General features: G+C 39.9%; 1 protein-coding gene across 1 annotated transcript; it reads left to right on the forward strand.

Moving 5' to 3' along the window:
• Positions 1-1,119: 1,119 nt before the first annotated feature.
• On the forward strand, positions 1,120-11,677 carry SRP9 (signal recognition particle 9). Its single transcript, XM_065935546.1, has 3 exons — positions 1,120-1,325; positions 5,958-6,026; positions 10,481-11,677. The coding sequence occupies exons 1-3, from the start codon at positions 1,254-1,256 to the stop codon at positions 10,598-10,600; spliced, it is 261 nt and encodes an 86-aa protein (XP_065791618.1). The 5' UTR covers positions 1,120-1,253; the 3' UTR covers positions 10,601-11,677.
• Positions 11,678-23,114: the final 11,437 nt, after the last annotated feature.

Below are 23,114 nucleotides of genomic sequence, written 5' to 3' on the forward strand. Positions count from 1 at the left end.
TGCCGGCTCTCCACTTGCTGAACAATGGAGAGCAAAGTCCAGGGTCGATCTGTTTAGTATACTTTATCTTCTATAATTGCATTTATTTATTTTTGTCTGTACTGGGTCTTCCTTGCTCTGCGACGGCTTTCTCAAGTTCTGGCAAGCGGGGGATTACTCTTCGTTTTGTTGTGGTGCTTGGGGCTTCTAATTGTGGGGGCTTCTCTCGTTTCAGAGCACAGGCTCTAGGGCGCAGTCTCAGTAGTTGTGGCTCACGAGCTTAGTGGCTCAGCGGCATGTGAGATCTTCCCGGGACCAGGGATAGAAGCTGTATCTTCTGCATTGGCAGGCGGAGTCTTTACCACTGAGCCGTCAGGGAAGCCTTAAAACTGATGTTTTACTATACATAAAATATTCTTCAACTTGATTAGAGAAAAATACCGTTCTACCCCACTCCATAGCCTGGAGAACAAAGTTCAAATTTCTTCCGGCTTAAGTGAAATGATTTCTTCCCTTGATTCTTCCCCCATTCCCCCAAATACGTGCTTGCGTGCTAAGTCGCTTCGGTCCTATCTGATTCTTTGCAACTCTATGGCTATTCTGTCCGTGGGAGTCTGCAGGCAAGAACACTGAAGTGGGTTGCCATGCCCTCCTCCAGAAGATGCCCACCACATTAAATACACTACGGATCTAAAATGGGCCTCGACGTCCTGCCCTGCCCACCTTTTCAACACCCATCATGTTTTTCAAGATTCAGCTTGTGCCATCCCTGTTACCGTCCTCTAGACACAGAGGTCTATCATATAAAGCTTTCCATTGCACTCTTCCGTTTATGTCTCCCCTTTCTTTTACTAAGCTGTAGGCGAGACAGCTCCAGCGCTTATCACTAACCCGCTCCATCCTTGCTGAAGAAACCTGGGCTTTACCGTTGTTGTCCAGCCCGAAAGACAGCGGGACAGATCCTCCTCCAGTCCTACAAGGGGCGCTGTGGCAACCTCCATCGTCTCCCCGTCTATCCACCTCTCCCGACCCTCTCCCAGACTCCCACGCTTGGGGCTCCGCCTCCTAGGCAACATCCCTCCTTTCCATTGGGCAAGAACGAGCCGGGCTGACCAATGGAGCGAGGCGTTGGTGCGAGGTGGCGCCACCATCTTTGAGCCTCTGGGCCTCTGTCTTGGTAGGCGGCTGTGGGAGTTAGGGAGGTAGGTGGGCTGCGCCGCGCCGCCTCCGGTCCACAGCCGTGCCTCTTTCTGTCCTTCTGCCGCGGTCCCACGATGCCGCAGTACCAGACTTGGGAGGAGTTCAGTCGCGCAGCGGAGAAACTCTACCTCGCCGACCCAATGAAGGTAAATCGCAGGCGGAGCTAGTGTCTCTGTCCCAGCTCCGGGTCAGGATGTCTTCTCTGCCGTCCGCTCGGCCTCCGGAGCTTCTGCAGCATCTTAGGAGGTGCTGTGTGTGAAGAGAGACGGATTCCGCGCGAAGTCCGATTGTTCTTTTCCTCTCTTCTCTTAATAAGGGCCCAGTGAAGCCTGAAACCAGCAAAATCAGGGTCAAGTCAGGGCTCTTAGAAGCCTTCCCCCGCCTACAATCCCTGAATTTCCATATCGTTGGTTTACGTGTCTCTAAGGGCAGGGCTCCTCCCGCTACAGCTTCGGCTTCCTGTGGCGTTTCAGTTCAGTTCAGTCGCTCAGTCGTATCCGACTCTTTGCGACCCCATGGACTGCACCACGCCAAGCTTCCCTGTCCATCACCAACTCCCGGAGTTTACTCAAACTCATGTCCATCGAGTTGGTGATGCCATTCTAACCATCTCATCCTCTGTCGTCCCCTTCTCCCGCCTTCAATCTTACCCAGCATCGGGGTCTTTTCGAATGAGTCAGTTCTTCGCATCAGGTGGCCAAAATATTGGAGTTTCAGCTTCAGCATCAGTCCTTCCAATGAATATTAAGGACTGATTTCCTTTAGGATGGACTGGTTGGATCTCCTTGCAGTCCAAGGGACTCTCAAAGTCTCCGCCAACACCACAGTTCAAAAGCATCAAAGACCCCAATTTGGAAGCATCTACCTCCCGCAGATTACTGGTTCTTAATGTTTTGGAGGTCAGTGCCCTTTGAGAGCAGGAGAATGCACTTAACACATAAATGTTTGTAAACAGTTTTAGGGGGGTCTGTGGATCTCTGTGGGCTTCACTGGAGTCTCAGACGGTAAAGAATCTGCCTGCAATGCAGGAGACCTGGGTTTGATTCCTGGGCCAGGTAGATCCCCTGGAGAAGGGAATGGCAACCCACTCCAGTATTCTTGCCTGGAGAATTCCATGGACAGAGGAGCCTGGCGGGACTGGTCTAGAGTCCATGGGGTCACAAAGAGTCGGACACAAAGTGAGCGACTAACACACACACCTGCAATTCATTCATGGCCCCCACAAAATTATAATAAGGTAACCTCTGACATCGACTTATCATAATTTTGGGGGGGCCATGAATGAAATACAAGGATCCATGTGTGTGTGTGTTAGTAAGCAAAGAAGTTGCAAGGACAGGAATTTAGCATTTGGGTCTTCATTTTCCTTCCTCTTGGTTTTTATTGTCATCTAAATATTATTTGAAATATTTAAAAGTCCTGCTAGCTTTTTAGACCTAGATAAGTAACAAGAAGCCGAAAACCTTCTTAGTGCCATTCTTTGCAATAAAGTGATGTAATAGTACTAAATGATAAAATGAATTAGATACTTGTGAAGTTGAGTACTTTGTTTATGACACAATTTCTGGCTCCTCCATTTGGTTGATTTTGTTCATAGGACGATTTGTTTCTTTAAGCAGTGTACCATGAGGACTATACAGGACTTTTGTAGAAGTACCCACAGTGTAAACTAAAAATATTTGGAAAGATAGTAAAGAATAAACAAATCCACAGTAAGAGTAATGATCCTATAAGAATGTGGTCATAGTTATAAGAAAAATGAAAATAAAATGATTGTTATTGAGCGTTGCTATGAACAAAGCATGTGTAGAATAGACAGGAGAGGGAGAACCTATGAGTTCTTTTCAGAAAATTCCAGTGGCCTAAAAACTTGTGCCTTCCGATGATAACCTTCCATTGGTTTTTAACAGATATTTTTGATAGGTTGGTGAGGGGATGAGTGGGAAGAGAGCTTGGCTGACAGTTGTATTGAATACCTTCCATGTGATACACTTTATATATATATATACCTATCTGTATAATTTATTTATACAATTGAAGACAATCCCTTGAGGTAGTTGAATGAACAGTCTTAGATACATTAAATAATTTGCCTGGTGATCTCTAAGAGATTAGGCTAAAATTTGAACCCACATCTCTAAACACCGTGTTCATGCTGGTTCTACCAGTCCATACTGCTGAAACTAAAGAAGAAAAGAAATTTTGTCAGAACTCTTTGGGATCTGTTTTACAGAATTGTCTTCTCTCCCTCTTGATCATATTTATCACCGTTTACCATTCTCTGTTGCATCCGCTCTAAGTGAAAATGATGATATTGCTAGACCATGTAATAACCTCTTAGTCTGTCTGCCTGCTTTTAAAATTCCTTCTTCACTCTCATATATACCACAACTATCTCAGACACAAAAATTGAATTAATCAGTTTCCCGTTTTAAAACTGGTTCTTCACTGGCTGCTGCTAAAAGTCCCACCTTCCAGGCCCCAGTCTGACCCTCTCTCCAGTCTTGTTGGCTTTGTCTCCCACCATTTCCACCGTCCTCAGCCCTCGCTAGCCTCAGAAGGCCACAGAATGCGTCATGTCTCCATTCAGACTGCTGCTTCAGCCTTTCTCCTAACTTCTTCCCTAAAAGTAAGAAGAAAAAAAAACATTTCTGAAGCTATTTCCATAAATTCTTTTCACACTTTCCTTGTTTTCTCTTTTAGCATTTTACCTGTATATGTCTTTCTAGAACTTAATTCATGTTGTCTTATGTTTTGATTATTTAAGTTGGTTGAATTCAAAGTTACTAAAAAAGCAAGAACCTTGATTTCTTTTCCTTCTGAGTGGCATCTGACATGGTAACTTAGGCGCTTTCTAATTTACCAATAAAAAGGGGGTTGGGGCTTCCCAGGTGGTGCTAGTGGTAAAGAACTCACCTGCCAATATAGCAGACTTAGCGGGTTCCAGATCCCCTGGAGGAGGGCATGGCAGCCCACTCCAGTATCTGCCTGGAGAATTGCATGGACATAGTAGCCTGGCAGACTACAGTCCATGGGATCACAAAGTTTTTTAACTCATTTCTCCTAATGAAGCCACTGAGTATTCTTTTAAGCAGGAGTTAAAACTTTACATCGTTGTCGTGCTTAGTACATTTTTAAGTTGGTTTCCTTTTGTTTCCAGAGGACTGAACTTTTTTACTATGTAAAACTGAACTTACTAGCTCAATAAGTAGAATCTTATTAGGTAGTCTAAAGATACTTACACCTACTTAAGTGCTTGGTAAGTTCCCTTTCCTCCCTCACCAAGACAAATCTCAGGATGACATGACCTTTTTAAATTTGCAAACCCAGGGGAGTAGAAGGCATAATGAGAAAGGCTGTAGAAAAAGCTCTAATAGCCCTTTTTATTTAGTTTCCAGAATTATCTTGAGGGTCCTGTGCTACACTGGAGCCATTTTAAATATATGTTCCTGTTTTGGCTGGTAGAACTTAGCAATTTTTAAAACAGCTAGCTAAAGCTAAACTAGAGTGATTTATTATACTTTTGGTTAATAAGAGACTTGTCTCTGCTGCAGTACACTGTTTTGAATCCAACATTTAAAGAAATATAATGTTCATGGAGGTTGTAAACTCCATTGGGAGCTGTCTTCTTTTATTGGAATATACTAATATCTAAATCATTTTCTTGGCTTCCTGACTGTAGAACACCCATTAGCAAAAAGTGCTGTGTATTATGACACTCAATGTAGGAGTTATTCTAGATGTGGAAAGTTGTGTCTCATGTCATGCCATCATGAGAAACTTACAATTTTGCTGAGTAATTAGTCTGAGTCCACCTGTTCAGAGCCATGGGAAAATGGAAAGTATGAACTGCAGCTGCAGTGCTCTTTCCTGGGAAATGGATTTGAACTTCACTACCCATTTCTGCTCCTTTCCCCCTCTTTTTTTTTCTATCAGTCCTCTGTGGCTAGATGTGTGGGTATTGTAGGGGAGAAGAAAACCTTCTTCTTTACTCTTTTAGGTTTCATAAGAGGGGCTCTGCAAATTAAACTGATAAAAGACAGGTTAATAAATAGAAAGAATTACACTTAGCATAGAAGTTCACAAAGAGGAGGAATTTGGGACCTATATACCATCTTAAGGGTGGGAAAGTATGGGAGAGAGGTTGGGCAGAGGAAAAGAGGTTTGGGGCTTGTAGGAGGGAGTAAGTTCTGAGAAGGTGACTAGGGAATGTATGGGCAATATTAGAGCTGTTTGGTAAGGTTTTTAGGGAACAAACCTTCTTCTCTTTTCCCAGGGAGAAGAAACACCTTTACAATTGGAAACTTACATTATCTTTACAAAGCTTAATGTATATCCTGCTTTGATCAGAAAGGGCAGAGAACTAATTGCCTTCAGCTCAAAACTTTCCTTTAGCTGAAGTGGTATACTTTTGAGGTAGCATGCTGTGAATTCCCTTCAGTACGTAGTCTTACTGGCAAGAAATGCCAAACCACCTTATGAATCTTACAGACATTCTCTGAATATGGGTGTGCCTTGGGAATTTTCAGTACATCTTTTCAAAGTGGCTGAAAATAACATACCTGACTTTCTTTTAAGTCTTAAAAATATTGTAGCAGTGGGAATGAACAAAGTGCTGTTTTCCCTCATTTCAGTAGTGATAAGTTTACAGTAAAGGTGCCATTAGGTATTTTGGCAATTAATTCTAAAAGGATCTATTTTAGCTCACTTGAAGACTAGATTATTTATGAGAAATGTCTTCTGACGTCACTGTTTCTAAATATGTATTTTTATTTCAGGCCCGTGTGGTTCTCAAATATAGGCATTCTGATGGGAGTTTGTGTATTAAAGTAACAGATGATTTAGTTGTAAGTATACATTTTATTTGTTGCATACTTTCAGATTTGTTTGAGTTAATCATTTGTTTGAAATTATTTACATAGAATTTATGCAGGTCACCCATTAGAATGCTTATTTTGTGTTTCATTCCCAAGTCAAGAGCCTTGTTCTTGAAGCTACTTTTATAGGCACTTGGAAACATAATTCAACTCGCTTTGTTAATACAGTTTGTCAAGTATGGTTTAGTAACAGCTGAACAAGAAGAACATAGAGACCAAACATAGATACAGGGGGTAAAGGTTTCCTTGTAGATGTGTGAGAAGTAAGTGGTATTTGAATACAAGTTATAGGTTCTGTAGTTACATTTCTCTCGTTTCCTGTCTGCTCATTCTTCTCGCTTCCTCACATCCCATTTATTTCTTACCCCTCTGCCATGTGGTTTCTACATGAAGTCTTTCCCTGAAATTGCTCTCAGCGAGGGCTCAGCAGCAGCCCCATCATTTTCAAACCCAGTACTCTAAGCAGTTCATATCTTGCTTGACCTCCTGGCTGCTTTTAATATTTTTAATATTTATTTGGCTGCACCAGATCTTCGTTGAGACATGCAAGATCCTTAATTGCAGCATTCGGATTCTTAGTCGCAGCATATGGGATCTAGTTCCCTGACCAGGGGTTGAACCTGGGCCCCCTGCATTGGGAGCGCAGAGTCTTAGCCACTGGACCACCATGGAAGTCCCCACTCCTAGCTGCTTTTGATACAGAAAACCACTTCTTGTAGAAATTATTTTGGCATCTTTGCCTCCATTTTATCTTGTTTTTCTTTTTCTCTGTTTATTTCATTCTTTGCTAGTTATTTTGCTGACTTGCCCCCATCAATATTGGTTTCTCCAGGATTCTGTCCTTAATGTCTTCTTAACCACTTCTGGATCAGTCCATTAAGTCCAGTTCTGCCTGTATGTGTCTGTTTCCAGTTTTGTACCGTTAGCTCATATTTTTCTTTTGGCTTCCTGACTAGGTCTAAGTTGAGCATCCTTCCTCCTCTACTTCGTAAGGTTAGCCTGTCTAGAATGGAAGTCCTCATCCCCTTATCAAACTGATTCCTCTTGCTTCCTGTCTTTAATTACACTGTCATCTACCTGCTCAGAACCTGGGAATCATCTTTGGTCCCTTCCTTTCCTTTATTCTCAGATTTACTATTCCTTCATTTGAAAAACTTGTGTTTTGATTCTCTGATAAGTTCCATGTGCTTTGCTGGGCATTTGTGAATTGCTGATTCAATCTCTCGTCTCATTTCCTGCCATGAACCCTTCATTCTCATTGCTAACCTCTTAAGGCCTCATTGTCGCTTGCCTGGGCTAGTAGCTCTGTGTCCCTGCTTCCAGTTCATCCTTCAGTTGTCCCATTCTACTGTCCCACCAGAGTGATTTCTAAAAATGCAGATTGGATTCTTACTACCCTGCTTAACAATCTTTAGTGGCTTCTCATCACTCATAATGTAAACTCTACCCTCACATCCCCTCTAATCTCTGTCTTTTTTTGTGTTACTGAAGGGCTCCTTTAATATGCCATGCAGTCTTAGGCCTCTGAGCTTTTGAACAAGTCTGTCTCCATGTTTGCAGTATTGAATCCCACCCCTGCCCCAGTGTAACCAGCCAACTGCTTATATTTCAAAACCCATCTCAGAAGGACTGCTTCATTTCTTGTTTTTATTTCTGCCTCTTTTTGTGCTGTTTCACAATTTTTTTTTAAATCACATTTGACTTTTAATAGGTTGTGGGCTTCAAAATAACAAGAATAGATGAGTTATAGTCATACCTGTATTTGTAGTTACTAGTCCTGACCCAAAGAGCACTTAGCAAACATTTCTTTTAATGGATTAACTCTTTTAAAAATCTCATAGTGACTTTAAAAATGACTTTTGGTCATATCTTTTACTGTGTTTGTATTCAGGATTCCATTATGAGGTTGCATGAAGTCAGATCTTTTTAAATTAATGTCATATCTTTGCAGAACCTACTAAGTTTGGTGAAATGTGAAAAAGGAGTAAATTGAGCTGTTGTGTGCTAAACCTAGGTTGAGGAGATTTGAATCCTAGCTTAGTAATCTAACAGCATTTTAGTCTTGGGGAAGATCAGGCCAAAAGTTTGACTTTGGGGGCCTTAATTTTCTCATCTGTGAAGTGCCATAGTAATAGTCTGCTTACAGCTCAGTTGGTAAAGAATCTGCCTGCAATGCAGGAGACCCGGGTTCGATTCGTGGGTTGTGAAGATCCCCTGGAGAAGGAAATGGCAACCCACTCCAGTGTTCTTGCCTGGAGGAGAATCCAATAGACAGAGGAGCCTGGTAGGTCCATGGGGTCGCAAAGAGTCGGACACGACTTAGCAACTAAACCACCACCACCACCTACCTAATTGGGTTGTTGTGCAAAATGAAATATGTGGAAGTACTTAGCACTAGTGCCTGCCACTTTGTAGGTTCAATAAATGTATACTTGAATCCTGAGCATTCACACTGAGAAAAATGCTACTTGTGATTGTCACAGAGTGGATAGATACATCTACTGAAGAGAAATTGGTATGTTCTGCTTTAGAAATAGAGGAGAATGCAGAATTGAATTCAATACAAAAGACTTTACCTCCAAATGATGACTTTTGGCCTCTGGTAATGATTAAATATAGTTAAAGATCCATGGTAAGCAATACTGGAAAGAACTTTAACATTAATGATTTCCATGATAAGATCTAAGTATGAAGGATACTTCTTGTTCCCTTTCTTAAAACTACTGAGAATTAGTCCTTATCTAGAAGGGACCAAAGATACAATCAAATCCATCATACTAAACAACAAATGTGTGAACCAACTCCAATGAAAAAATCTATTTTCTAATGATTTTTAAAGAAAAGTTTGTATACTTCCCTCAGTAATTCATTTTAATAGCTCAGAAAACTCTTCGTAGACTATTATTATTGTCTTATAGCTTTGACTTTTTTATAGTCCCATTTATGCATCTTTTGTTTCTAATTCCATGACTGATTTATAATTGTTTTCTATGAAGCTCTTTCTGTGTCAAACTGTAGAGAGAAGGTATATGTTCTCCTATAGTACATACGCTAAAATTGAAACTCTGGAGATGATTATGGCCACTTTATAAGATTGTTAGATTTGTACAATGTGTGAAATTTTCTTTTTTTTTTTTTTTGAACATTTCTAAGTAAGTGGTTTAAGGGCTGTTTGAATTCAAATCAGTTGCGCATTGTCAACCACAAATTGGCACTTGCCATCTACCTCTACAAGGATTAAGTCATGTACTGCTGCAGCTGCTGACCTCCAACACCCCTTGAAGGAGCCCAGGATGGAGAGCAGAAATGAGGCACACTCTGCTCCCGGAAACCTGGCAGGACAGGTCTTCAGATAATTATATATTCTCAGGAGCTGATTTTCTGAGCCCAATTCTTATATCTCCTCGTATCTAGAAAAGCACTAAAATTTTCGTGGTGATGACTGTTTCTCATGACGAACAGAAGTGTCACGAGACCAGCAGAAACTTTCTAAGAAATAAACATGCTTGATTGCATGTACTCCCCCTTCACCAGAATTACATGTATACTGTCCTTCTCCTTTATGTCTTTGGAACAGTGTCTCAGCAGTTTGAGGTGCTGTCTCCTGGGCTTCAGTCCTCGTATTGCCCCAGATAAAACTTTAACTCACAACTCTGATGCTGTGTGGTTTTTTTAAGTTGACAGCACGATCAGGTTGAACTCCAAATCACTTTAAGTTGATGAATATTACTGCAGGGTCACAAAGTTCCCATTGCTTAAAACTCATATGAATCCATAAGATGGACTGAAGAAAAATGGATTTGTGTTACAAAACGAGATTGCCATCTTAAGCTTGATAATTTTGAAGATTCAAGATGAAGAATTGAATGTAAAGCAAGGAAGAGTTTGTACTGGTTTAAAAGTTATAAATAATACCAGAAATCAAGGTTGAACAAATTCATCTAGCTTGATGTAGGTACCAACCAGCAGTAAGGAGGAATTCCTGATTTTTAAAAGATGATCATTAACCATACACTTCCCATTTCATAAACAGAGAAAGAGATCCTAAAATGTATATACTTTTCCCCCTATAACTATAGAATCACTTATAACCAGATCCCAGGGAGAAAATACCTGATTCCAACCTTTAGTTTTTGTCATCAGACCATGACAGAATATGATTACATTAGTCTACTGGTCATTTTTGAGATGCCTCAAATAGGGTTCATTTTGTTTTTTGTCCATAGCAGTGGCATTTTAAATATTATAAAATATTAAACTTAAGGAATGTAATTGTGGGAACCTGGAAACTTGAATTATCCCTGGAGGAAGTAAAGTAAAACAGTGGTAGGGAAAGACTCAGATTTTTACCCAGGAATATGTTTGCTACATGGTTAGTAATCTAGTTTTACATAGTTAATGTGTGCTTTTAAAATTCCTGACAGTGTTTGGTGTATAGAACAGACCAAGCTCAAGATGTAAAGAAGATTGAGAAATTCCACAGTCAACTAATGCGACTTATGGTGGCCAAGGAATCCCGCAGTGTTGCCATGGAAACGGACTGAATGGTTTGAAATGAAGACTGTTATGTTTTTAGGAAGTAAATATCTTTTGAATTTGAAAGAGTATTGGGAGAGAAAATACTTTATGTAACTAAGTGGGCTATTCAGAAGCCAAGAGATCATTTTTTTGTACTTTGTTTTTTAATGTTTACTTTAGAGAGCCAGGAATGTAAATGCTTTCAGTTAGGAAGCCTTTATTTATTTTTTGGAGATTGAACAAAAAAAATGCATCTATCTTGGAAACTTTTTGTAGATTATTTGGTGTTAAGCAAAATAAATAATTACCTGCTGTTAAGTTTGTATCAGTAACTTGAAAATGAGATTAAGAAAAGCCAGTTCTTCCTTAAATTTAGTTAATCTGTGTTTAAAAGAAAATTGAATATAATTGTTTTGCTAGATTGATGCATAAATTTTGTGCTTTTGATGACCAGCAAATATAAAATAAGGTAACTGGAATTAACTGTGCACAGCAATATAGCTGATTATATATAGTAGTATAGTCTCAATTATATCTTAAAATAATTATGAAAACAGGTATGCTTTACCTTAAATTTTACAAATTTAAACTATATTTTTAAATATAAGGGGTTCATATTATCATTAACTTGTTGAGCAAAGACTTACTTTGAATCTAATTTTCAGTGCTCTGAAACATCTGCAGTTACTTTAAATGCATGAACAGAATGATCACTAATGGATTGAAATCACCATATTACAGAATACTTGCCACATATTTGCCATCTATCTTTTCTCAGAAGGGCTAAAGATTATTTGAACTGTTTAATTTTTGCATACCTCTATGATACCCCAGCCCATTTCTCTCTTTATTTAACCAAGGTATTAAGCATGACTGTCACAACTGTTTCCTTTAAACCAGAAATATGATATTTGACATTTATCTTATATTTGCAATTAATTTTACCAACCTAAATATAATGTTATATGTTGATTCCTACATTAAAATATTTTTTATTTGGAATTTGTTGTGCTGACCAGCATTTCAACATGCAGGGTTCCATTAACTGTATGAATTTTGGCATGTTTCAGAGAGGTCAGTAAATAAAATATTACATAAATGTGTATTATGTCTCTTTAAGTTTATAACTTCTTAAGAATAATTGATTTCTTGACTGGGATATTCTATGTTAGTTTAGACTAAAGTGAGCCTAATTATGCTGTATGTACGTTTTATTTGTTTCTTCATACTTTTATTACTCAGCTTTCTCTGTTATATGTTTTTTTTTCCCCCACTGTTTCTCACAGTTGTATTACAAAAGAACCATGCTAGCTTTTTTCAGTCTCCTATTGATAGACATTTGGTTGTTTCCAGGCTTTTGCTGTTAGGATGCTGCACTGAATATACACATGAGTAGTATATGTGTACATTCGATTTCTAGAAATAAAATTGGTGAGTCAAAGGGCATATGTATTTCTAATTTTAATAGATACTGTCAAATTGCTTTACGCGGAGATTGTCCCATTTTGCATGCCCAGGAGAATGCTGTTTCTTCACACCATTGCTGCACAAAAATACAAATTCCAGATTTTTGGCATTCTGATGCGTGAAACACTGTTGTTGTTCAGTCGCTAAGTTGTGTCCAGCTTTTGCCACCCCGTGGACTGTAGCCCACCAAGCTCCTCTGTCCATGGTATCTCCCAGGCAAGAATGCTAGAGTGAGTTGCCATTTCTGTCTCCAGGGCATTTTGTTTTCTTGAGTAAGAAAAGTAATGTCAGGGACTTCTCTGGTGGTCCAGTGGTCAGCAGTCCATCTTGTACTGCAAGGAATGTGGATACGATCCCTGGTCAGGGACTAGGATCCCACATGCTGCAGGGCAGCTAAGCCTGTGAGCCACCGCTGGAGAGTCTGCACTGTGAGGAAAGATCCTGCATGGCTCAAAGAAAGTCAAAGCTGTGTGCCACAACCAAGGCCCAGCACAGCCAAATACTTAGAAAAGAAAAGCAACATCAGATAATGTATGGGTTTTTTGGGTTTTGACTGTTCCCTCCCACCACCCCATAATAGGATAACTGGATGGTTTTTTGGCCTTTGTCTTTCTCATTTAAATCTTCTACTTTGTAACACTATTCTATGAAGATAAGGTGAAAGGGGAGGGACATAGGTTTTAGTTCTTTGAATCCTTGTAACTTGTAGCCATGATTAAGAGCAGATGTTCCAAGGCAGACTGTGTTGCAATCTTGGCTCCACTACTTCTACTTCCTAGTTCAGTGGTTTTTGAGAGGGTATTTCTCCAAGCCTCTGTTTTCTTCTCTGGAAATTGGGCTGAAAGTATTCATAGGGCTTTGAGGGTTAAGTGGCAAAATCTACTTTAAATTCTTGGCACATTGCCTGGAACATAGTAAAAGCTCAACAAATGGTAGCTGTTATTACTGTTATTGTTATGGTTATTTTTCAGTGGAATCGGTATAAGTAGCCAGCTCTTAAGTTTTCTCATTTTAATTGAATAGTTGTTTATAAGTTAACATCTCCCTTTTGTACTAAGCTATGTCTACTATCAAATGCTGTTTTTGGCAGATGGGAAGTGAAACAAGATTATCTCCATGGAGAGTGTTTTTATATGGTGGGGGAAACTGAAATCTTAAATCTAAGACATGTTCATTTGTACCTATACAAAATTATTAAGAGAACTAATTGGTGGTGAAGATATTAAATCTCTCAAAGACCGTATAATAATAAAACTGCAAATTATGTATTCTAAAAGTCACAGTGCTGTATACTCTTGACTTTTTTCTTTTATCAGGAGGTAGTTCTGGATACTATAATCACACTTTTCATGGACTACTTTTTTTTTTTTTAATCATTCCACATGGCTTATGGGATCTTAGTTCCCTGCCCAGGGATCAAACACAGGGCCCTGGCAGTGTGAGCCTCAAGTCCTAACCACAGAATGCCAGGGGATTTCCAAGGGACTAATTTTTAGCAAACTGTTTTGTGATGTATTTAATCAAATGTTACTGACCCTAAGGTAATCCAAATGCAGTTATCATAGTTATTAACAGTCTAGGTACAATTAGCAGTTCAAATAATTTCATTTTGTTCTCTTCTTAGGGAGACCCACTCTCCTTGGAGCACATAGCATTGTTGGAACATTAAGCATTGTTGGCTACATGTATTCTCTGTTATAAAGGGCTGGCTTTTCCCTTCTCCCTAACCTGTCAACGTTTTGTCTTAAAAATGTAAAATCTGTTAGTCACAGCTCTAAGTGATTAGAGGCTGTGTTGGCAGCATTTTATAGTTGATATCTTCTGTTACCCTTAGAAAAATCTAACACTAGCAACAGTATGATGGTAATAGTCTTGAAAGTACAGCTGACCCTTGAACATCATGAGTTTGAACTGCATGGGTCCACTTATATGCCAGTTCTTTTCACAAATACGTAATACAGTAATATACAATCTGCATTTGGTTGAAATTAAGTTCTGGAGGGCTGGTTACAAAGGTAAAATAGGATTTTCTACTGCAGGGAGTGTCAGCACTCCTAACCCTTGCAATTCATTGTTCAAGGGTAACTGTATTCTAAAACTAATTTAAATTGAGTTAAATATGGGACTTCCTTGGTGGTCCAGTGGTTAAGATTTCACCTTCCAATGCAGGGAGTGCATGTTCAGTCCTGTTCTGGGGGCTAAGATCTCACATGCCCCCTGGCCAAAAAACCAAAATGTAAAACAGAAACAATATTGTAACAAATTCAATAAAGACTTTAAAAATGGTCCACGTCCAAAACAAAAAAAGAGTGAAATGAATTGCCCAAGAACAATAAAGTTTCTGCCTACTAAGAATGAAAAAAAACCAAATCCCTAAGTAACATTTATTGCTCCCCTATTTTTCCTCTTTTAGTATAATATACCTTGTGGTAATGGCAATGTCATAGTATTTAGTTGCCAGGGTCCGGCCCCAGCAGGATCCAGGGGAACCCTCAGGATAAACGTCGTCGGCGAATGAGAGAGAGAGTGAGACAAAGCTCGGGGCTGAGTCTGTATTTTCACGCGGCCCCTTTATACCCTTAACAACATCTCTGGGGGAAGTGCATATTGCTTACACACAGGGCATCTCAAAACATTACAGCAACTTGACCTTCAACAGAAACAGGATGTCACCCACATACTTTTTCGTTCACAAGAGTCTTTCTTATCATTTGGCCTTCAGGCCTGCTAACATTTTATGGCTTGCACCTGGTGTGACTTAAGCAACTTCAGTAGCTGACCCTGTTTTTCTTATAATTAATCTATTTTCTTTCTAATAAGCGTCATCTCTTTGGGAACTAGATAAGATTACATTTTTACAGAACAGAAATGTGAAGGACTGCAAAAACAGTAGATATGGCACAAAACAGGCTCTTAGTCTAAAAGTTAACCACCTGCAAGAAGTCGCCAGCTAATCTCTATCTGAAGTATTTTCTATTAGGCACATTTGTGGCTATCATATTTGTGGAGCTTTTCTCACCCTGTGAAGGGGCCTATATGTTTAATAGTTTCTTTTGTTAGCGTACTGTGCTTCGGATGTTTAGAACAATCAAGAGCATTTTGTATAATGAGATCACACATTTATCAAACAAGCCAGAATGCCAGCAAAATGTTTGAATGGAAGCATTTCCTTCATCTCTGGCCCCTTCATAGGGTACCAGCGTCCAGAAGATTTATTAATTAGGGTTTTAAGTTGGTCTTTATTCAGTGAAAGAGGAGCAGGAGCGCTCTCGGCAGGCAACACAAGAATCTGCAACAGGGCAAACAAGAACAACAGCAGCAAAGGGGGGAGGATATAGGGTGGGGTAGAGGTCGAGGCCAACCTGGAGGGTCCCTTAACCTAGACGGCCTTGCCTGTCAGGTTTTTTCCTTGTGACCTTGTCATGGATGGGGTCCCAGACGGCCTTGCCTGCCCAGTATTTTTTTCATGACCTCGTCACGGGCGGGACCCCCCATAACGGCTCCCGGCATTTAGTATTATTTCTTTTTAAAATATTTAGGAGTGGGATGGGGAGGGAGATGGAAGGGAGGTTCAGGAGGGAGGGGACATGTATACCTATGGCTGATTCATGCTGACGTTTGACATAAAAAAAAATTCTGTAAAGCAATTATCCTTCAATTAAAAAATAGATTTCTAAAAAAATAAAAAAAATAAATATTCCCCTAGTTGGACTTCCCAGGTGGCACAAGTGGTAAAGAATCCACCTGCCGTGCAGGTGGTGCAAGAAGTGCAGGTTCGACCCCCGGGTCAGGAAGATCCCCTGGAGAAGGAAGTAGCAACTCACTCGAGTATTACCTGGAGAATTCCATGGACAGAGGAGCCTGGGTGGGCTCAGTCCACGAGGTCGCAGAATTGGACATGACTGAGCACGCAGGCACACACATTCCTCTAGCTTTGCAGTTAAAGTTTATGATGGCATGAGAAGAAAGAAAAGTATTTCATTCTTTTTTCTTACATTAAAAGTAGTAATCGAAAAAAAAAAAAAAGTAGTAATCGGGCTGGTTCCAGAAAAAGATGATAGAAGCACACTCCACCTCGGCTCTTCCGCAGAATCCAGCTGTGGATACACACAGCAGCTGTTTGAGGACTCAGAAAAGAAAAGAGGTGGATTGGGCAGGAAGACCAGCATGTGAAGTACCACTGAACTGGTGATGATTGATTCTTACCAATTTCCCCTTGGGGGTATCCCCCAACACATTGAATTCAATCCCCCAGTGCGTTGAATTCAATGCACTGGAAACCTAGAAGTGAGTACTGGGTTGCAGACCCGAGAGTGCCAGAAACCTTTAGGTCTGGTCTAAGAAGTAGAAGGGTACTTATATTCGGAGAGAGTGCAGAAATCCTTTTTCTTTTTTCCACCTTTTCTTTGTCCTCTTAGAGCACACCCCCAAGCAATCCCATGGTGGTGACAGCATGAACTACCTGCAGTGAAGCCAGTAGGAGCCAAAACTCAGGGAGATAGCCCTTCCTTTCCAGTACAGCTTTATTTCCAAGAGGTTGGAACTAACCGTCATTTTTTTCTCTTTGTTCTCTATTTGCTTGGCTCTGGATACAAAAGATGATGGGGAAAGTACACATGGTAGTTGAAACCTCAGTCTTTTGTCCAGAGAATGAATAGAAGGAACCAGAAAGTACCAGGGAGCTCATAGAGAAGAAGGAATTAAAAATAAATGACCCCATAAAACTGTTGATATAGTTCTCAGTCTACCCCCAGTGTGCACATGTGTATGAATCTGATTCTTTTAGCATGTTAAAAACTTAGAAATTGAGTATGAAGGAGGAAACTGACAGAACAGGCTCCATCTTGAAAGCAGGACTCCATCTTGGGCCAGACTGTGGACTTTGAGCTGTATGCCCACTATCTATGGAAACGACATACCAGCTGGAAAACCAGGCCCCCGGAAGGAAGAGCCCCAGGGCTTGTACCTAGACTCTCCCTTGCCTAAAACAGTACCCTAATTATCTGTGTAACTGAATAGAATCATAAATTTTATTATGCGTATTGGGGTATGACCACAGGTCTATTGATAATTGTCCACTGTTAACTACCTAGGCTTAAGGCATATGAATCACAGGTTAACTTTGATTGTATCTTTCTTTTTCCTTTGTTCAGACTAGTTTCAGAGAATTTGGGGAGGTGGGTTTGGGCATGTACACTTAGGATATATAAGGTTTTCACAAAAACTGGTTGGGGTCCTTGGCTAAGAGGAGACTCTGCCTTGGGCCCACTGGTGTAATAAACTGCACTCCACTATCTGCATTGTCCTTCTGAGTGAGTTTGTTCCCTGGAACGTGTGGCTACAACAGACTACACCCAAATCCCAGGCTGGCAATCAGGAGACATTCACAGGCAGTAGGTCGAAAATGCAGTACCAAAATTTTGAAAGCTGAACTGACATCCCAACCTGTCTTCTGCAGGCTATGACTCCAATGTCAGTTCAGCTTTCAAAACCTTTTACCTTGTGTAGAATACCTGAAACTAAAAGAAACCAAAAAAAACTTTTGCCTGCAACCTAACCAGGTTGACTGCCTACTGAAACAGACAAAAGTTCTGTGTTCTCCATAGTATTTAACCAAGACCCTGAGTTGGTAACAATATTCAAAATGTCAAGGATACTATCCAAAATAGTATGCCAGGAAATGGAAAAAGTATCATTTCTTAGAGAAAGACAATCAGCATATCCCAGTCAGAGATATTGGAGTTATCTGACAAAGACATTAAAACAGCTATTACAAAAGTGCTGTAGCAAATAATCATGAACACTCTTGAAATTAATGAAAAAAAACTAATCAAATAGGTATTTTTAAAAGAATAAGTGGGAATTTTACAACTGAAAAGCAACCAAAATTGAAAAACTACTTAACAGTCTTGAGCATAGTAAACTTGAAGATGAACTAAGAGAATTTGATCTGAAAAACAGAGAAAAAGATTGGGAAAATAAAGCAAAACCATGAGCAGAAATTTAGACACTTGTAGGGCAATAATAAAATGTGTAATGTTTGTGCCATCCAGAATACCAGCAGGACAGGAGAAAGTGTGGTGCTGAAAAAAATAGTTGGAGAAATATTGGTTGGAAATTTCAAATTTGGTGAAAAATTTAAACCTATAGATTCAGGAAGGCCAAAGTAATCCATCATAATGGAAATCTAGTCACAGTCACAATGAAACGGGACTATGATCTTAAAAGCAGCCAGCAAAAAGCATTACCTCAAGGGAAACTGATTTGAATTACTGGATTTCTCATCAGAAATCATGGAGGCCAGAGGGAAGTGGCACAATATTTCTAAATTGCAGAAAGGAAGGAACTGTTAACCCAGAATTCAATATCCACAGATAATAACCTTCAGGAACAAAAGTGAAATAAAGTCATTCTTGGGTAAAGAAAAAGGAAGAGAATCCATTGCCATCAGACTTGGTTTAGAATCACTAAAGGAAGTCCTTTAGTTAAAAGGGAAATGACACCATAAAAAAAAATTGGAATGTTCAGGAATGAAGAGAAAATGAAATGGCAATTATCTGGGTTAAATGAAGAGGCTATTATCTTGAGTTCTTAAAATATATTTGATAATAGAAGTAAAATATGACATAAATGTTCTCACTGTGTGTAGATGTACTACATAAGGCATCAATAGCATAGAGGAGAAAAAGATACCTATATGATAGTAAAGTTTCTACTAATACACTCCACTCAATGTAAAAAATAGTTATTGTCAGTAGACTGAAAAGGTAAGTATGTATATCCTCATCCCTCAAGCAATCACTAAAGGGTGCTGCAAAGAAATTTAAGAAACAATAGATAAAATGAAAAACTAAACATTTTAATAAAGGAGGGCAAGAAAAGGGCATCAGAAACAAAATATGGGAAACATGAACCAAATAATGAAATGGTAGGCCTAAATGCAAACACATCAATTGTGTGTGTGCACACGTGTGCATGTGCACACATGTGATCGGTCATGTCTGACTCTTTTGTGACCCCATGAACTGTAGCCCTCCAGCCTCCTCTGTCCATGGGATTTTCTAGGCAAGAAACTGGAATGGATTGCCATTTCCTCCTCCAGGGGATTAGGGATCTTCCTGACAAAGGAATCAGACCCACATCTCCATGTCTCCTGCATTGGTAGATGTATTCTTTACCAACTGCACCACCTGGGAAGCCCGTATCAATACTTATATGAAATGTAAGTAGTCTGTGCACACAGAGATTGTCAGAATCAAAAAACTAGAACCAGCTGTATCCTCTCCTCAAGAAACTTCAAATATAGTGATACAAGTAGGTCACAAGTAAAAGGATGGAAAAAACAGTTCATGCCAACATAATCAAAAGAAAGCTAGCATGACTGTGTTAATTAGTAGACTTCAGAGCCAAGGATATCCAAGAATAAAGAGGGACCGAATGTATTGGTAAAAAAGAGTCAATTCACCAAGAAGACATAATAATTCTAAATGTAATTACACATAAACAGCTTTGAAACACATGAAGCAAAACCTGATAAAACTGAAAGAAGAAACTACAGTGATGTATCCCCTCGCATCAGTCAGAATGGCCATCACCAAAAAGTCTACATATAACACATGCTGGAGAGGGTGTGGAGAAAAGGGAACCCTCCTACACTGTTGATGGGAATGTAAATTGGTGCAGCCACCATGGAGGAAAGTACAAACGTCCCTCAAAAAAGCAAAAATAGAACTACTGTGTGACTCTGCAGTCCCACTGTGGGCATATACCCTAACCATAATTTGAAAAGACACATGCACCTCTGTGTTCATAACAACACAGTTTACAATACCCACGACACAGAAGCAAACTAGATGTTCATTGACAAATGAATGGATGAAGATGACATGGGGTGAGGGGTAAATTAGGAATTTGAAAGTAACGTATATACATTACTGTATATAAAATGAATAATGACCTACTGTAAAAAAAAACTTTTAAAAAATCACAAGACATACACAGGAAGCTATAGAACATTACTGAGAGAAATTAAGAAGACAGTTAAAAAGTGAGTCATATTAAAAAATTTCATATATCTTATTCATGTGTCAGAAGAATGAATATTTTGATGATACTGATTTTCCCCAAGTTGATTTATAAATTCAGTTCAATCTTAATTAAAATCCTAGCAGGCTTTTTTTTTTTTTTGGTAGAAATTGGCAAGCTGATTCTAAAATTTATATGGAAAAGCAAAGACCTAGAATAGCTATAACTATTCCACAAAAGAAGAATTAAAGTGAAGAGCTAAAACCTCCTCTTTTTAAAAAAATTAATTTATTTTAATTGAAGGCTAATTACTGTAAAATATTGCAGTGGTTTTTGCCATATATTGACGTGAATCAGCCACGGGTGTACATGTGTCCCCCATCCTGAGCTCCCCTCCCACCTCCCTCCCCATCCCATCCCTCTGGGTTGTCCCAGTGCACTGACTTTGAGTGCCCTGTTTCATGCATCGAACTTGGACTGGTGATCTATTTCACATGTGGTAATATATATCTTTCAATGCTATTCTCTCAAATCATCCCACCCTCACCTTCTCCCACAGAGTCCAAAGGCTGTTCTTTATATCTGTGTCTCTTTTGCTGTCTCGCATGTAGGGTCGTCGTTACCATATTTGTAAATTCCATATATATGCGTCAATATACCATTTTGGTGTTTTTATTTCTGACTTACTTCACTCTGTATAATAGGCTCCAGTTTCATCCACCTCATTAGAACTGACTCAAATGTGTTCTTTTTAATAGATGAGTAATATTCCATGGTGTATATGTACCACAACTTTCTTATCCATTCATCTGCTGATGGACATCTAGCTTGCTTCCATGTCCTAGCTATTGTGAACAGTGCTGCGATGAACATTGGGGTACATATGTCTCTTTCAATTCTGGTAAAACCTCTTTCTTTCATGTCTTATTATAAAGCCTCAGTTAAAATGCAAAGGCAAGTCAATGGAGAAAGGATAGTCTATTCAACAAATGATGCTGGTGTGATTAGATATCCATATGTTTAAAAAACATGAAATTGGACCTCTCCCTTGCACTGTGTACAACAAAACCCGTCATAAGTCCAAGTATAAAACCATAAAACTCCCAGAAGGAAACAGGAGAAAATGTTTGGGACCTTGGCTAGGCAGGTACCACACAAGAGACAAAATTTATAAAAGAAAAAAATTGGACATCAACATTGAAATCTTTTATTCCTCCAAAGACACTTAGGAGAATGAGAAAACAAGATACATGTCAGGAAAAAAACTTATTTGCAAGCATATATCTGAGAGATGACTTATATCCATAGCACAAAGAATGGTGAAATCTCAGTGAAATCCCCCACCCTGCATAAATAGTACACAAAAGATTTGAACAGACACTCAACTGGAAAAGATGTAAAGATGGCAAATAGGCACAAGAAAAGATGTTCAACATAATCAGTTGTTAAGGAAATTAAAATCACAAAACACCACTACATATCTATTGTTGTTTAGTCGCTAAGTCATGTCCAACACTTTTGCAACCCCAGTGGACTGCAGCCCTCCAGGCTTCTCTGTCCGTGGGATTTCCCAGGCAAGAATACTGGAGTGGGTTGCCATTTCCTTCTCCAGGGGAACTTCCCGACTCAAGGATCAGACCCACATCTCCTGCATTGGCAGGCAGATTCTTTACCACTGAGTCACCAGGGAAAGTTCACATACCTATTAGAATGGCTGAAAGACTGACTGTACCAGGTGCTGACAAGGATGCGGGGCAACCAGAACCCTCATACTGCTGGTGGGAATGTGAACTGGTATAACCAGTTGGAAAACAGGCAGTTTCTTTAAAAGTTAGGCATATATCCAACATTCCATTCAAGGACTTGTACCTGAATGTTCATAGGAGCCTTAATTATTAATAGCCAAAAAACTAGAAACAACTGAAAAGTCAATCAGTGGGTTTTTGGATAAATTGTGGCATGTTTGTACATAGCAATACTATTCAGCGATGGAAAGAAATGAACTATTTGTACATACAACAAGGTGGATGAACCTCAAAATAATTAGGCTAAGTTAAAGAAGCCAGGTGCGAAAGAGTACATACTGCACGACTTAACTCACATAAGATTCTGGAAGGTGCAAGCTAGTGTATGGTGATTGCAGATCAATGGTTTCCTTGGTGAAGAGGGAAGATGTGGATGGAAGGAGGGATCTATTTACTGTGTTAATTCATGGGTGTACATATACCAAACTTTGAAAAGCTGTATATTCTGAATATTTGCAGTTTATTATATTCCAATTATAGCTCAATACAGTATTTTGAAAAAAAAGAAAAACACCTCCTGCAAAAACCTGCAGTTAGCTGACAGCCTCCAATTGCAGTCGCCACATGTGTGAGGTTCACTGCAGGTTCACACTGACGCGTCACTCTTCCTGAGCTGTTCCCAGCCTGTAGCTGAGCGTGGCCGGGACACCAGCGCCGGGCCAGTCCTGCCCCGTGTCTGGCCAAGACAGAGCTGCACTGCCAGCCGAGGCTCTGCCTTCCTCCCTGCTCTCCTGATGGCCAGTGTCAGACCTGTACTGTGGTCTGAGGCTTTTTTTTTTTTCTTTTTTTTTGTAATTTTACTTATTTATATTTATTTTTGGCTGTACTGAGTCTTTGTTGCTGCACACAGGCTTTCCCTAGTTCTGGCAAGCGGGGGCTACTCTCCAGTTGTGGTGGGTGGGCTTCTCATTGCAGTGGTTTCTCTTGCTGCTGAGCATGGCCTTTAGGCACTCGGGCTCAATTGTTGTGGCACGTGGGTTTAGTTGCTGGATGGCATGTGGAATCTTCCTGGACCAGGGGTAGAACCCATGTCCCCTGCGTTGGCAGGCGGATTCTTAATCACTGGACCACCTGGGAAGCCCAAGGCTCTTACTACTGCTCCCTTTCCTGTTCACAGGCATCTCTGCCAGGAGACCACTACACTTCTTGTTCCATCTTGGTATGTGCTTTCCGGAGGCTTGAGTTGACACGATATCTTCAAATGTGTGCTGTCTGAGTTTACAATTTTTTGCTAATTTTCTGC

The sequence above is a fragment of the Muntiacus reevesi genome, chromosome 5 (assembly GCF_963930625.1).
Source record: "Muntiacus reevesi chromosome 5, mMunRee1.1, whole genome shotgun sequence".
In the NCBI taxonomy this organism is placed as follows: Eukaryota; Metazoa; Chordata; class Mammalia; order Artiodactyla; family Cervidae; genus Muntiacus; species Muntiacus reevesi.

Bases quoted from the DNA above. Each gene is read 5' to 3' on its own strand.
- SRP9 (XM_065935546.1), top strand. From the start codon at position 1,254: ATGCCGCAGTACCAGACTTGGGAGGAGTTCAGTCGCGCAGCGGAGAAA. The intron at 1,326-5,957 runs GTAAATCGCAGG...TTTTTATTTCAG, and splicing joins ACCTCGCCGACCCAATGAAG to GCCCGTGTGGTTCTCAAATA. The intron at 6,027-10,480 runs GTAAGTATACAT...AATTCCTGACAG, and splicing joins AAGTAACAGATGATTTAGTT to TGTTTGGTGTATAGAACAGA.